The sequence below is a fragment of the Maniola hyperantus genome, chromosome 2 (assembly GCF_902806685.2).
Source record: "Maniola hyperantus chromosome 2, iAphHyp1.2, whole genome shotgun sequence".
NCBI lineage: Eukaryota > Metazoa > Arthropoda > Insecta > Lepidoptera > Nymphalidae > Maniola > Maniola hyperantus.
In genome coordinates, this window is record NC_048537.1 from 12,497,889 (window position 1) to 12,512,944 (window position 15,056).

The 15,056-nt window shown below is 36.8% G+C and overlaps 1 protein-coding gene across 5 annotated transcripts in view; it reads left to right on the top strand.

Moving 5' to 3' along the window:
* Asap (ArfGAP domain of ASAP) overlaps window positions 1–15,056 on the top strand; it is a 70,475-nt gene that overhangs the window by 32,142 nt on the left and 23,277 nt on the right. For all 5 annotated transcript variants that reach the window (XM_069504319.1, XM_034975684.2, XM_034975677.2 and 2 more), the window contains exon 4: window positions 5,298–5,552. In XM_069504319.1, the coding sequence (XP_069360420.1) occupies window positions 5,298–5,552 (255 nt within the window). The remainder of the gene's footprint in view (window positions 1–5,297; window positions 5,553–15,056) is intronic.

A 15,056-nucleotide genomic window follows, 5' to 3' on the forward strand; every position in this document is an offset into this window, starting at 1 on the left:
AACCTGGAAGGGGTATAGCAGTTTTTATTAAACCCATGCCCCTTCGGTTTCTATGCGGCATCGCACCGGAACGCTGAATCGCTTGGCAGCATGGCTTTGTCAGTAGGGTGGTAACTAGCCACGGCTGAAGCCTCCCACCAGACCAGACCAGAAATTTAGAAATTATACATTTCCAAACCCCGGCCAGGAATCGAACCCGGTACCTCCCACTAACAAGACCACAGCGCTTACCCCTGCGCCAGGGAGGTGATAGTAGTTATTTTGTAGGTTTTAAGGAAACAATATTGCAGTCTGAGTTATATCATACTAGCTGATGCCCGTGACTTCGTTCGCGTGGATTTAGGTTTAAAAAAAATTCCATGGGAACTCTTTGATTTTCCCGGATAAAATGTAACTTATGTCACTCTCCAAGTCTTTGACTATGCAAAAAATCACGTCGATCCGTTTCTCCGTGGCGATGTGATTGAAGGACAAACAAACACATTTTCACAAATATAATATGGGTAGTGATCACTAGCGACCGCCCGCGGCTCCGCTCTCGTAGGGATTTCGAAAAATCTGGCCTTCCTTGAGGCTGCATTATAAAGGGAACCTCTGTGCGAACATTCAGCTCCTATGTCCAAGTATTTCGGCTGGGTATTGATGAGTCAGTCGTGAGTCAGGATTTTTCTTTTTATCTATTCAGATTTGATTTTATGTTAGATACACATTAAAGACGTACTTATTTTAATGATAGTATTGTATCGCCATATTCACTCCAGGGAAATTCCAGAAAATAATAAGAAGCATAGTTTCTGGAAAATCTATTTATCATTCCCGCAAATTGCTAATGCGCGTTCAACAATTTCTCTTTTAGCTGCATAAAAGCGTAAAAAGGGTGCTGGTTTGTAGTTTTAGCTGCATGATGGGTAACATACACTCTCTTTATCAGCCAATGTTCAGCTCTTGGGGCGGCTGTTACCTTTAATAATGCTTATATAATGCTGATATAACGCAGTTGTGGGCAGTTAATCAGCTAGTTGCTGAATAATTTGTGCCCAAATCAGAGTTATATCTTCTGAGGATGCTATTATTCAGCTATTATTCAGCTATTATATAGAACGTTTATGCAGCTAAAGTTTCCAATGTGGACGGTAAATCAGTTGATATGCAGCACTTTTGTGTTACTTGGGTGATGTTTCGAGCTGATAGTATATTTTATTTCGGCTGACGTCAAAATGACGTCATTTCGATGTTGATGAGACATGGTTCCAACGCAACAGCAATTTGCGGGACTTATATCTCCAGACACCGGCAAGATGAGGTCTAGTCTAGTGTATCTTCTTTGTTGTTATCTCGGTACAGCCGTATAACCCAAATATGAATATTTGTGCCTCCCTACATTCTAGTAAGTATGCAAGTTTTGTACTTCAAAAATTCCCTATCTTAGTCTGTATTCCTCAAAGTCGTTCAACTTCGTATTAGTAAAGACATTATTATACACAAGCTCATATCGAAACGAAAAATATACAAAATAACAGCTCACGATATAAGCAAACTCCATTGTTCTTTTATATTCCATGTATCGATTTTCAGTAACAAGTCTATTCTTAACCTTATCGACATAATCTGATACATTTCAAGCGTATTCTCTCGGCTTTTATACATACCGTGTTTTAGCTACGGATATAAATAAAACTTTTATTGAACACAAGTTATGTCTGCAAACTGCATCCATACCAATATTATAAATGCACCTTTTCACAACACATCCTTTTAACCGATTTTGTCGTTTGGTACAAAGATAACTTGCATCCCGGAGACGGATGTAAGCTACTTTTGGCCCGGAAAATCAAAGAGTTCCCACTTTCCATGGGAATTTAAAAACCCAAATCCACGCGAACGAAGTCGTGGATATCATCTAGTTGTTGAGTAATGTATTTTTATGATATACAATGAACCAAAATCTCAATTTGCTATAATCCGCTGTTTCAGCGGATTATCGATTTGGTTTATTGTATATCATGGACTTCCGCAAAATAACGCCTGCTTCTATACAACAGTATTTTTATGAGCCTACTAGCTAAAGTGCAGCATGGGTTGAATTGCCTCTTGGTACGCCGCACGTGCTACCTATTTTACGTTGATGTTACTATGTCAAAATCCTTCCCGCAAGTCCCTACAATAACTGTACAAAGTTTCATGTCAATGCGATAAATGATATGGGAACACTTTTACTTTTGTAAATCTAAGACCTCTGGCCTGCACCTGAAGTCACTGTGACGTAGAAAATGAAATTCTAAACAAAACTATTAAAAGTTCTCATAAATACTAACTGTACATAATTGGGTACTTTCCTACTTTTGAATTTGATAAATATTATTACTTTATTATAAACTAGGATAAAAATAATGACGTACACTGAAAAAATATTAAAATCCAACAAAGACTTACAAAGTTACAGGCCTTTTAATTTTGGAGTGGTAGGGTCTTCTATCCCTTTCTCGCAAAACGAAAATTTGTATGAAACCGCACGAAGCTACTATGACATTAGTAGGTGTGACGTCAAACTGCTGTATCGCTATCTCTGTCTAATCAGAAATATTTAAATGCTTATAACTTTTTTGTTATTTGATCGATTTAATTATTAGTTTTAATTAGTTTTTTCAGTCTACGTCATTATTCTAGTTTATAATAAAGTAATAAAAAAATTGGAGTCAAATACCCAATTAGTTAAGTAATAATATGCCAATGCCAATTTAGTTCAATTACTGCTAAAAGCCTATTAACAATCCATTAGGGATACATTATGAGGAAGACGCCCAATAACTGAATTATGTTAGTAGTATCAGTAGATTGCTTCTGAATCTGAAGTTCTGTTATCAATTCCTAAATGGCTATTGTCATCAGAATTTTACAAGCAGATAAGAATAAACTGGCATAAGCAGATTTTTTTGTGAAAAATGTTGATGAATTGGGGCGTAAAGTGATTGTCGAAGTTGGGAAAGAGAAGCAATTTATCGGCCCAGAAGTACCTTTGAAGATCTATAAGAGCTTGTAAGTCTACTTCAATGAAGTATCTATGTTTAATATTTATATAAAAAATTCTTTTTCGGTTGCAATAGTTTTGTTACACTCGTAACACGCCTCACGTCCATGCGTAAATATGTATATGTAGTTAGATTTGTTTCAAATGTAACTCGGATATATATTTATTTGTATTGGATTTTAATTGAATAGGAGCTTAATGTTGCAGCAGGGGAACGAAAAATTATGTTGCTGTGGGAAATGGCTAATGTACTAAAAATGCGAGCACCAATAATATAGTAGATAGTTTGTAAATTTAAATATACGTATAGTTAGGTAGTTTATAATATCACAGAAAGACATTGATAAATATTCCCACCCAACGCAGAACGCTGAACTGCAGGCCAGCCAAAGCGGCAGAGTTTTTACAAAGTATGTTTTGATTATGCATCAGATATCCTATCCATCCTATCTAAATATCCTTCTGTCATTATTCCAAATAGACCGGAGATATAATAATCAAATGGGCAGGGGTTTGTAAACTTCGAACTCGTTCGGGTTTTCCCTTATGTCATTGTAACATCGTCTGCAATTTTCTTGCAGTCTATCAATTAACATGCTGTTCAGTGGTCTCCAACAATGTTCAGGAAGGGTTTCATTGTGTGCAACCCTTTGTTATTAGCCCTCTCGTCTGTCAGTAGCGTTTACGCTCCATTGATTACACAATTAACCCTTTCTAGCGGTTGTAGCTTTTATGTATGTGGTTTTATGCATAATTTTTTGATGATTCCCAATATAACGGCAGGTGTCATAAGGTTGCCTGTTCAAAATTCAAGGATGTTTTCCTTACAGCTGCTATTTTTGGGCACTTCACTTTTTTACCTTTGATGACACGTTTTCGCTTGAAGCTCTGATTTTTGAAAGTGTTTTTGCGGGTTTGACAAAATGTTTATTCTAGTTTGTAAATCTGGCATTAAATAAAGCCATCACGTGAAATAACACTCCGTAAACAACATAAGTAGGTATATTCTTACTTTTGTTATTTTAAATGAAGGCAACTTAATAAATTATTATTATTGTTAATGAAATTGACATTTTGATTTCGATATTTCCGACAAAAAGCACGCTTGCAACACTTGCAAATCTGTACTCATTTGCATTTGTTATGGTTGATCTTTGATACTTGACATTTGCAGAAAGTAGATTTTGCTACGTAAATAGGTACCTACTTGTTACGTAGAAATATTGCGTTTTTTAGCTGTGCAGAACAACAGGAAATCTTTCTGGCTATAAAATAGAATACGTCGGTTAAAATAAAATATTATTTGAAATCAAGAGTAAAATGAAGAATAAAAATCATGCTCCGAAATTAAGGGAAATTTGTAACTAGTGCTTATAAAAACTGGCTACGGTGAAATCGCCAAATATATTAAGTAGGTACATATTTTATAATCTTAAATTACTGTTCAAGTATCACAAAGTTAAGAGGGAGTAAACATGACAATTTTTTAATTCAATAATTTTAATGAAATGTAGATCAGGGCCATTTAATGTGTCGATGTTGCTCGGCAATTAAAACTTTCTTTCAATAAGGGCACCTGCAACTATTTAGGTCATAAAATACTCACTTATCACCTGGCTGTGCAGATGTCGTGGTTACTTTTGATAACGGCCGGCCGAGCAAATTATGTGATAATATAAGAAATGGACATTCTCAAAAACTGGTTATTAATTTATTATATAAGTAAAAAATCAAATTCTCGTTCTTAGTTTTGTTTGAAATGTAAAATCAAACAGCCGTTGCGTTCCAGCGATTGAATTTTATTATCATTTTAAATTCGCTAACCTAGTTTACTACTCGATTTTTAACGAGTGTCTTAAACAGGGTTGTTCGTTTTATTTCACTACTGAGGAGGATATTGTGGTCTAGCACGACTGCATTTGAGATCCAGATACGTTAACTAATAGAGAATTTATTCTATAATGAGGTGAGGTAGTCTCGGGAGATTTGTTTTTGGATTATTCCACCAAAACAAATTATTTTAATGGGTTTCATAATTGCAATAGCTTTTCCGATAAAACGCAATAAACGGCATTTTCGGCATTCGCCAATTTATTATATTGAGTTCTCATTAAAAAAAAATTAAAAAGGACGACCTCTGATCTGTTACTTTTTCATGTAACTGAGATGTCTGTTAAAAACAATACAGTACTTACTCATATGATCTGTTGAACTACTATGCAGTTAAATTTTTGAGAAAAATTACCACCCAATATTTTCTTTCCTACAGATGCAGAACGTAAACAACATAGTGATGTTTCCCGTGGACAGTCTTCTAAAGGGTGATCTCAGAGGTGTCAAGGGCGATTTGAAAAGGCCATTCGACAAGGCTTCCAAAGATTACGAGTCCAAGTACCTGAAAATAGAGAAGGAGAAAAAGTCACAGGCTAAGGAGGCCGGTCTTATCAGGAGTGAGGTCACGCCGGCTGAAATAGCTGATGAGATGGAAAAGGAACGGAGGTTGTTTCAGTTGCAAATGTGTGAGGTGAGTGGTATAATAAAATTTACAGTTGATTTAGTTTAACAGGCACGACCTTTTGCCAACTTCACTCGCATCTTCTTTATGTTACCAACATATTACAAATGAGTGAACTCAGCAGAAGGTGCCTATTAGCATTTCAATAGCATAGGATGTAGGTACCTACTAGATTATTAGATCGAAATAAAAAGTATTCTATGTCCTTACTCATAGTATGGCCTAAAATCATGCCAGGTTTCATTTGAAATTTGAATTCATTCAGTAGTTTCGGCGTGATGCGCGGCCATGGTACAGACAGAAAAAAAAATAGTTTTTGGTTCAGTATCGATTGTAGTGTGCCCTCCAAAATTTTTTCAAAACATCTTCAATGTACAGAATTGGACCTGTTACAGTTTTATTATAAGTTATATAGATATTATATGCATGTTTTCAATTATTCGCCAATAGTAGAGCTACCAAATGTGTTTGTTGGCAGACTATCTATTAGTAATACGAAAATCGAGGTTTGGTTTATTGCCAAATAATGACTTTTGTGGATTTAATAAAAATGTGTTATATCGGCATGCTGTATTTTATTGAAAGTGTCAGCAATCAAAGTATTGAGTTCGGAAATGCATATGAAACATACCTGCAGCGTAAATATTGCTGTATGAATTTCGGACGATTTCCCAAGTTACATTACAAAGTTAGTAGACAACTGTTCTAAAGTGCGTAACCACTTTGCAAAATGTTTTTGGCAAATTTCACTCAAGTATTTATGCTTACATGTAAAAGCTTTTAGCGTGTGACATTATAATAAATTGTGTCTACATTCGAAGCGAAAGAATTGAAACAATACGTAACCATACAAAAATTAAGTAAGTACACTATGCCCAACAAGACGTGCATCCGCCCAATAATGTCATATGCCTGTGTCGCATTTGCACATCTTACAACCATCCTCTCTCAAACCTCTCTAAGTCCTACAAAATAAGTTCATGCGTACGGCCACGGGCTCCCTGTGGTACGTGCGCAACGTGGACCTCCATAGAGACCTCCAACTCCCGATAATAGCTTATTACTTCAAACAACTTTCCAAAAACTACTTTGAGAAAGCCATCAGACACCCCAACCCCCTAACATACACCCCCGACCGAAATTATTTGAATTGTAACTCCCTCCCGTATCATCATCAGCCTGTGGACGTCCACTGTTGGACATAGGCCTTCCCTAAAGAGCGCATGAAATGCGTATGAAATGCCGCAATTATTTTCCTCGAGTGTGAGTTAGGGTTCAGAACCGGGAAATCCCGGTCTCGAAAGTACCGAGAATTCCCGGTACTTTTGTCAGTAAAAAAGAACCGGGAAATCAATTTGATTTCCCGGTTCTTTCGGTACTTTCGGGAATTTTATCTTAATTAGGTACATGATTCACGCTACTATTACATACATAATCTAACTTTACTTTTTTATACTTTCTACTGTTCTAAAGTTCAAAACTAACGTGAATTCAGCGCTAAAATAAATAGCGCACGGTAACTTAACAAGCCTACCTTCTCTCGCTCGCTCGAATTTGAAAAGCTACGGAGGGCCGTAAGTTTTCTATGTCGTTTGATGAGTGGACATCGGTTCAAAACCGTAGATATCTGAGCTTAAATTTACGCTCGCGTCATTTTTCTGGAGGCAAAAACTTTAAAAATTTGGGGCTCATCAGAGTTAACGGTTCCTTACCAGCGAAGAAATGCGTTGAAGAAATAAGCAGCAAATTAAATGAGTTCGGGGTGTCGTTGGAAGATGACATCATCGCAGAGACAACGGACGGATGCAGTATGATGGTGAAATTTGGCAAATATCTATCGTCTTACCACCAAAAATGCACTTCAACATGCAATTTCAGATGTTTTTTACAAAAATGATGTCACTTGTGAGGCAGAAGAACGATCTGAAGAAGAAACTCATGTTTCAATGGAAGTAGAAGACGATGATGACGATATTCCTTTGGCAGCACTGAGTAGGCAGAGACTTCAAGTGATCAGAGAATCTTTAGATGAGGATTCGGATTCAGACAACGAAGACGATGGCGTCGAGTTCTTGTCTCAAAATGAAACGTGTTTAATTTCAGAACGTCAATTTGAACAGAGAGGTTTGCTCTTAAAAGTCAAAAAAGTTGTTAAACTTTTTCGCAAGTCTCCAACTAAAAATGATGACGTCCTGCAAAAGTACGTCATCGAAGATTTTCATAAAGAATATTCACTAACCTGTGACTCAGTAACACGTTGGAGTAGCCTCGCTAATACGCTTGAACGATTCTTAAAGCTGCGAACTTGCATTGGGAAAGCATTAATTGATTTAAACTCTAAAATAAAATTCTCAGAAGGAGAGTGGGAGCAGATTGGGAAGTTACATGAAGTTCTTGACATTATTAAAACCGTATTAGAGGCTTTATGTCGTCATGATTCTACATTATTGAAAGCAGATGTTGCAATTAAACTTGCACTAAGAAAATTAGCAAATATTGAAAATAGTTATGTGGCCGAAAAAATAATTAAAATGTTAAAAAAACGATACACAGAAAGGCGTCTCAATTTTACTGCTGCGACGCTGAATTACTTGCAAAATCCATAAAATTATTTCCTTCAACAAAATGATGAAGATTTAACAGTATTTCCTCACCCAAGCAGTGATGAAATGTGCAACGGAATAGTATCATTGCTAAGCCGCACTAAAACCTCAACAACCACAGCATATCCAGCTCAACCCTTACCAGTACCAACCTCACAAGGTGAACCGACGAGAGACCGTGACCGTGACTCTGAAGTACTTGAAGTACAAAACATTGCTTTGACGTAAGAAGATGAGTTAAATGCTGAATAGAAAATAGAAGCAAAATATGAAAAGACTTGATTGATTCTAGTTTTATTTTATTTTTAAACTCACACAATATAAGTTCCAATAAAAAATACTTTTAAAGCGTATTGCGGTTTACTTTTATGAGTTCTAAAGCGTATAACTTGTTTTATTTAAAAAAACTATGAAGAAACCGAAATTCCCGAAAGAACCGGGAAATCCCGGTTCCTTTGGGTAAAAGTACCGAAATTCCCGGTTCTCAAAAAAGGACCGGTTCCGTAAACCCTAGTGTGAGTTGAGTGTCTTCACATAGGTCTCATTCTTGTTGTTTTCTCTAACAGAATTAATGATAGTGGATTTTTCCAACGGCTTCATGTAAATTGCCAGCTGTAATAGTTGGACCGAAATAAAAGCTGTCTCGCAATAAAGGCTGCTTTCAATAAAATATAGCGCTTTTTCGCCTTTGTTTTATGAAACTTCTGTGTGAGCGGGCTTAACCTCGCTTCACCCAGCTTTAATAAGAGAAATACCAGTGGTAAAATATACAATTTATACCTATTTATACCTACTAATATTATAAAGAGAAAAAGTTTGTCAGTTTGTTTGTAGGGGGTAATTTCTGAAACTACTGAACCGATATTGAATTTTTTTTAGGTTTTTTTTTAGATTAAAGTAAAGAATTTGTTTGTTATTACTGCAGCTGATAAATTGTTGAAAGATGCACATCTTGTAAACGTAAAATCAAATTCGATTTCTTGAAAAAGCAGTAGGTAATTTGTGAGTAGCTCACGTCAAACTCATTATTTTGACTAATTTCTTAAACTGGACACTTTCATGTTGATATTTTTATATAAGCCTGTGAAGATGATACTGGCTACTGCTAGGGGCTCAATGCCATAAGCCTACTTTGTCGTATTAGTTTACAAATTGCGAAAAACCAAATTAAATTTGAATTTCGCGGGCAGACCGTGTCTTCCACCTTAATATAGAAATCTTATTTATATCCTTCTAGAGTTAAACTTTTAAATTATAACCGACCGGATTCCAGAAACATCGCTTGTACAAAAGTACAACGTTCGACTTTAGAGGATATAAATAACTATCTACTCGTGCTATGCTAATAGTAACAGCAACAGTCAGCATTGATTTATCTATTTTCATTCTGATACACATCTAGGCCACGATATTAAATCAATATAGCTGTTCACTTGAAACTTGTACTTAAGTTAAAAGCTATGAGGTCATAATATTTTGTTTTATAATAATTAAGGTTCGTACGCACCTGAGCGGCGCGGCGCGGCGCTTCAGTCCGACTGCAGAACGCTTCACCTCAGGCCGCTCGACGGTACCTACCGCACTACAACTTCAGTACGCGGCAGCTCGCGTCACTTGCGCGTCACTTTTACACCCGTTCGCGTACGAGCAACAACGTCGCAAGATGAGCGACAGTGAAGAGGATTTGATTATTATTTCTTTTTTGTGCAGAAGAAGAACGAATTATCGAAGAGAAAAAACCGGCCAAGTGCGAGTCAGGCTCGCGCAATGAGGGTTCCGTACTACAGTCGTATGATTTCGATAATTCAAAAACTATGATGCATAAAAATAAATAAAAATCTGTTTTAAAATGTACAGGTGAAGACCTTTCATATGATACCCACTTGGTATAGTCACTCACTTCGAAAGTTGAAAATACTAATTATTAGTTCATGACCACAATTTAATTTTTTTTGTGTGATCTAACCCTAAATTCACGGTTTTCAGATTTTTCCCCAAATGTCAGCTATAAGATCTACCTACCTGCCAAATTTCATGATTCTAGGTCAACGGGAAGTACCCTGTAGGTTTCTTGACAGACAGACGGACAGACAGACAGACAGACAGACAGACAGACAGACAGACAGACAGACAACAAAGTGATCCTATAAGAGTTCCGTTTTTCCTTTTGAGGTACGGAACCCTAAAAAAGAAGAAGAAATGGATTGCTGACATACCAAAGTCACGATATCAAGAAGGATATCACATTTTGTTTCCTCGCCTTCTTAATGACTCTGTACCATTTCACATTTACTTCAGAATGTCGAAGACAAAATTCTTTATGCTATTGCCTAATAGTTTTTGTGGAAATTACATTAGAAACAATAGGTATACCACACAGGTCGGTAATATAATCCTACAAGAAACCTGTGTCCAGCAGTGGACATATCTATCGGTTGATGATGATGATGATGATAGTTTTTATGGAAATTATAAAAAAATATTTATGCATATCCATACTTATATTATTATCAACGCAAAAGTGTATTTGTCTGTCTATCTACTAGCTTTTCACGGCTCAACAGCTTAACCGAATTTGATGAAATTTGGTACAAAGTTGAATTACATCCCGGGGAAGGACAGGCTACTTTTTATCCTGGAAAATGAAAGAATTTCCACAGGATTGTTAAAGGCCCATTTATATGAAGTTTGGACCAGAGGTAGCTTGCATTCCGGGAATTGACAGAGGTAGGCAACTTTTTATCCCGGAAAATCAAAGAGTTCACACGGGATTAAAAATCTAAAAAAAAAATGCAACTAGATGATGCCTGCGACTTCGTCCGCGTGGATTTAGATTTTTCTATAGGTGAGCACATTTCCGGGAATTACCTACTAGTACCTATATACCTGAGATAGATTATACCCTGTAGGATAAAAGTAGCCTATGTGTACCTACACATAGGCTAGTTTTATCCCGAAAATCAAAAAGTTTCCACGGGATTTTTAAAAAACCTACATCTACGCGAACGAAGTTGCGGGCATCAGCTAGTCCCTTAGGTTCTGTGGAAATTACATTAGAAAAAGCATTTTCGCAAAATGTCTTTGTTTTATGTGCAATAGAATATATAAAATAGGCAGGTAAACACAGGTACATATTATATCTAAATACCTATATAAAAGAAAAAGGTGACTGACTGACTGATCTATCAACGCACAGCTCAAACTACTTGACGGATCGGGCTGAAATTTGGCATGCTGGCTAGCTAACTAGCTAATATGACGTAGACATCCGCTAAAAAGGGATTTATGAAAATTCAACCCCTAAGGGGGTAAAATAGGGGTTCGAGATTTGTGTAGTCCACGCGGACGACGTCGCGGGCATAAGCTAGTATAATATAAACACAAGTACAACAATAGGTAGGCATATTTCCGAAACTATTAATTCTACCTAGATGAAGTAGGTAGGTATAATATGTACATAATATATTATAGTTATTTAATCAGGATTATTTTTACCATTGATGTTTTCTCATAACGCTCGGAGAGACATTTATACATTTAGACACTGGGAAGGGGGGAAGCCGACATCCTAGGGGTTGGGACCTTTGAGGATATACTTCTAAGAGCATGAGGAACACGTCATGTGTCAAAAATTTAACCTACGTTATTTATTTTGAGGTCTATCTTGCCGATTCTTGCCTGTACTTTAAATACCTAACAAGATGCGCGTGTATCTTATTCGAGCGACGTACGCATACTGAAGCGCCGCGCCGCGCCGCTGGGTATGTCGCACTAGCGTCACTGCACTGCGCGTCGCTTCGGTGCGCTTCAAAATATTCTCTCCAGCCGTGCCGCGCGGCAACGCGCGGTGAAGCGCCGCGCCGCGCCGCTCTAGTGCGATATGCGCCATACAAAATGATAGAAATGATATTTTGAAGCTCTGTGCCGCGACGTGAAGCTCACTGAAGCGCCGCGCCGCGCCGCTCAGGTGCGTACGAACCTTTATGCTATCATGTTTTGTATAAGGCGCGTGCGGGCCATGTGAATGACCGACCTCTCAATTACACTTGCCAGGTTGTCCTCTACATCGGCTTCGTATTGTTTGCTCTTACAATAACACAGTGGTTGCCCGCGACTTCGCCCTCGTGGTGTTGTAGCTACCATTATGTTTACCATTACTACCTACATGCATATATAGTTGATAAATCTTGCTTTGTTGTTTACGTTCACATTTCTTTGTTCGTATTGTTTCGGCGGGAGATAAGGCTTTTTTTATTCTATTTATAATGTTTAAATAGTTTTAAGGCTCTCCTAAACATAGAACGAATGTCATCTACATCGGGATTTTTTTCAGGTGTTTGTTTTGTCGATATGTCGACCCCTAATCCGGAGGTACAACTACATATTGGCATTTACTTATTGGCGAAATTAATAATGATCAATCTATTCGTAACGGGTTGAACGTAGAAACGTTGGTATAATTTGTATCTCAGAAATTGTATGGTCTTTTTTGATGAAAAACGACGTTGCTAAGTAACTTATCGACAGACTTCAGATAGATTGATTATTAATTTCGGCCGTTAGAACATAATATTCAATAGATAGATACATCATACAAACTTTTATTGGCTATAAGAAATGATTTAAGTACTAATGATGATGATAATAATAATAATACACATTCAAGGTCTAATAGAGACCTTTCCCTCTGTTTGAATATCGGTTAAATAACAAATAATAATAATGTTATAATCAGAGTTGATGTAGTAGGTAACTTGTAAAGCCACTCGTACACTTTTATCACAAAAGTTATCGCCCTTGATAACGTATGGCAACAGAATTTCACTAAACTAAGTTTAGATTAGAACGGTGGCACAGTTAAAATAACTACGCGTATTTGGATAGATTAGTATAGTAATTGGTAGTTTGCTAGACCATTGTACCGCATTTTTCATTGAATACTCTGGATACATAGCAATTAGCACTATCGTTTTGGCTTGATAATGTTCGATAAACTAATAGTAAAAACTCATTATTTGTATAAATAGTTCTCGTAATATATGAACTGAAAAATTTCAAAAAATGAGGAATCAGAAAAAGCAAGTATGTTAGTAAGTAATATACTACAGGTTTGGAGGCAGAACTTGACTTTAGTTCTATAGAATTCAGTTGCGACCTTTCGAATTTCTTAGTAAAGATGAAGTCGCGACTTTCTTCTGATAAGTTGATAAATAATAATGACAGTATGCTAAGTAGGTACCTAATGATTCCTAATTCCATGGAATCCTCCAGTGATATGATAATTGATACCCTACTGTAATAAGTCAACTCTGTCTACGGTACCAACAATTTTAGGGTCAGCGACATATGACAATGACATACAAATGTCATTGTCAGTACAGTTCATTCCCCAAAATTGCCAGCAGACCGTTATTGTAATTTGTAACTTACTGTAACGTAATAATATGTAAGTTGCGTACCTAATCTAAACATTCGCACTTGAAAACTTGCGTTGGGTGTTGCAGAATTTTAAACAAAACTTCGCACTGCAATCAGTTGGCGCTTGCGAAATTCGCGCTGTCGCTCCGGAATTTCAAATGTCTGCTCGTCGCTTATCTATGGCGGTTGAAGTATGCGTGTATGTAAAACGTTCACGAGCATACTATTGCACAAGTGCCAACGCCTGCAATTGATTGCCTTGGTCGCTGCATTAACGATGTACTATTTAGACTATATTCGTAGATAACGACCCACTACATATATATTATGTTGAATGCAAGTGACGTAACATGTTACAGAAACTACAGAAAGGCTGGCTCTTTGAAAATCAGGCTTTCTGTAGTTCAGTCATTATGTATGTCTAAAAACATAATAATTATGATTTACAAAGAGGGTAGTTATAAGCTTGTAGTCTGATGGCGGTTACGCACTCACCCGATCCGAGTTCGTGACTTCCGAAATAGTCGTAGAACTATTTGTAATGTAGCTTAACATAATACATAATGACGTAGATGTTTTTTATATTCATATTTTTACGGATTCGGATCGGATGAGTGCGTGATCGCTCTATCCTGTCTATATTTCCGTTTCAACCATGTCGTCAATACTCTGGTAGAAATGGAGATTTTTCGCAGATTCGTTTGGTTTTAATTAAACCTTCATAGAGTGTTGAGTGTTCCTAACTCGTACCTCGTACCTACGTACTTTGCAACGTTGTATGTAGCGATTTTTAAATGTGGTTTAGTAATTTCCAGAAACGCTTTTATTGCATATTAGTTTATAGTTTGTACCGATCATGCGTTGCAAATTGCAATGCAACTCGCACGCCACCTATTGAACGTCTATGTCCGATTTTTAAGAAAACCTTAATCCACGCGGAGAAAGTCGGGCCTCATCTATCTGATCTATCCTATCATACACATCTATTTTACCTATTTGAAGCGAATAACTATTGGCAATATTGGATGTTAGGAAGGGTTAACGTATTTGTGCAATCCCTAGAAGTTATACCCGTATTCGAATTTTTCGTAATGTACAGTCGAGATGTACAAGATCAAGCCAGCAAGACTATTTCTGAACGATATCTAACTATACCTACTACAGCTAAGTATAATCGTGCACATATGCAATACAAACATGGTATTATAATGGATGAATTTAATATTAGGTATGTACTTACTGAAGTATAACAATTAATGTATAATGAAACACTAAGCATAATTTAGTGTCAGTATGCTATCATAATAAAATGGTGGCATACTTTGCCTAGCATTATGAACGACCGGGTTTTATTCATTACAAGCAGTTTACGGTTACCTTTTGAGTGTACCTGGTGTGACGCCTATACGCTCTGCTGGCTCCATTTCCTGATGAGATTTGATCCTATGCGTGTACGTTTCTGTCCGTTCTAGTTTCTAAATTTAATATCTTT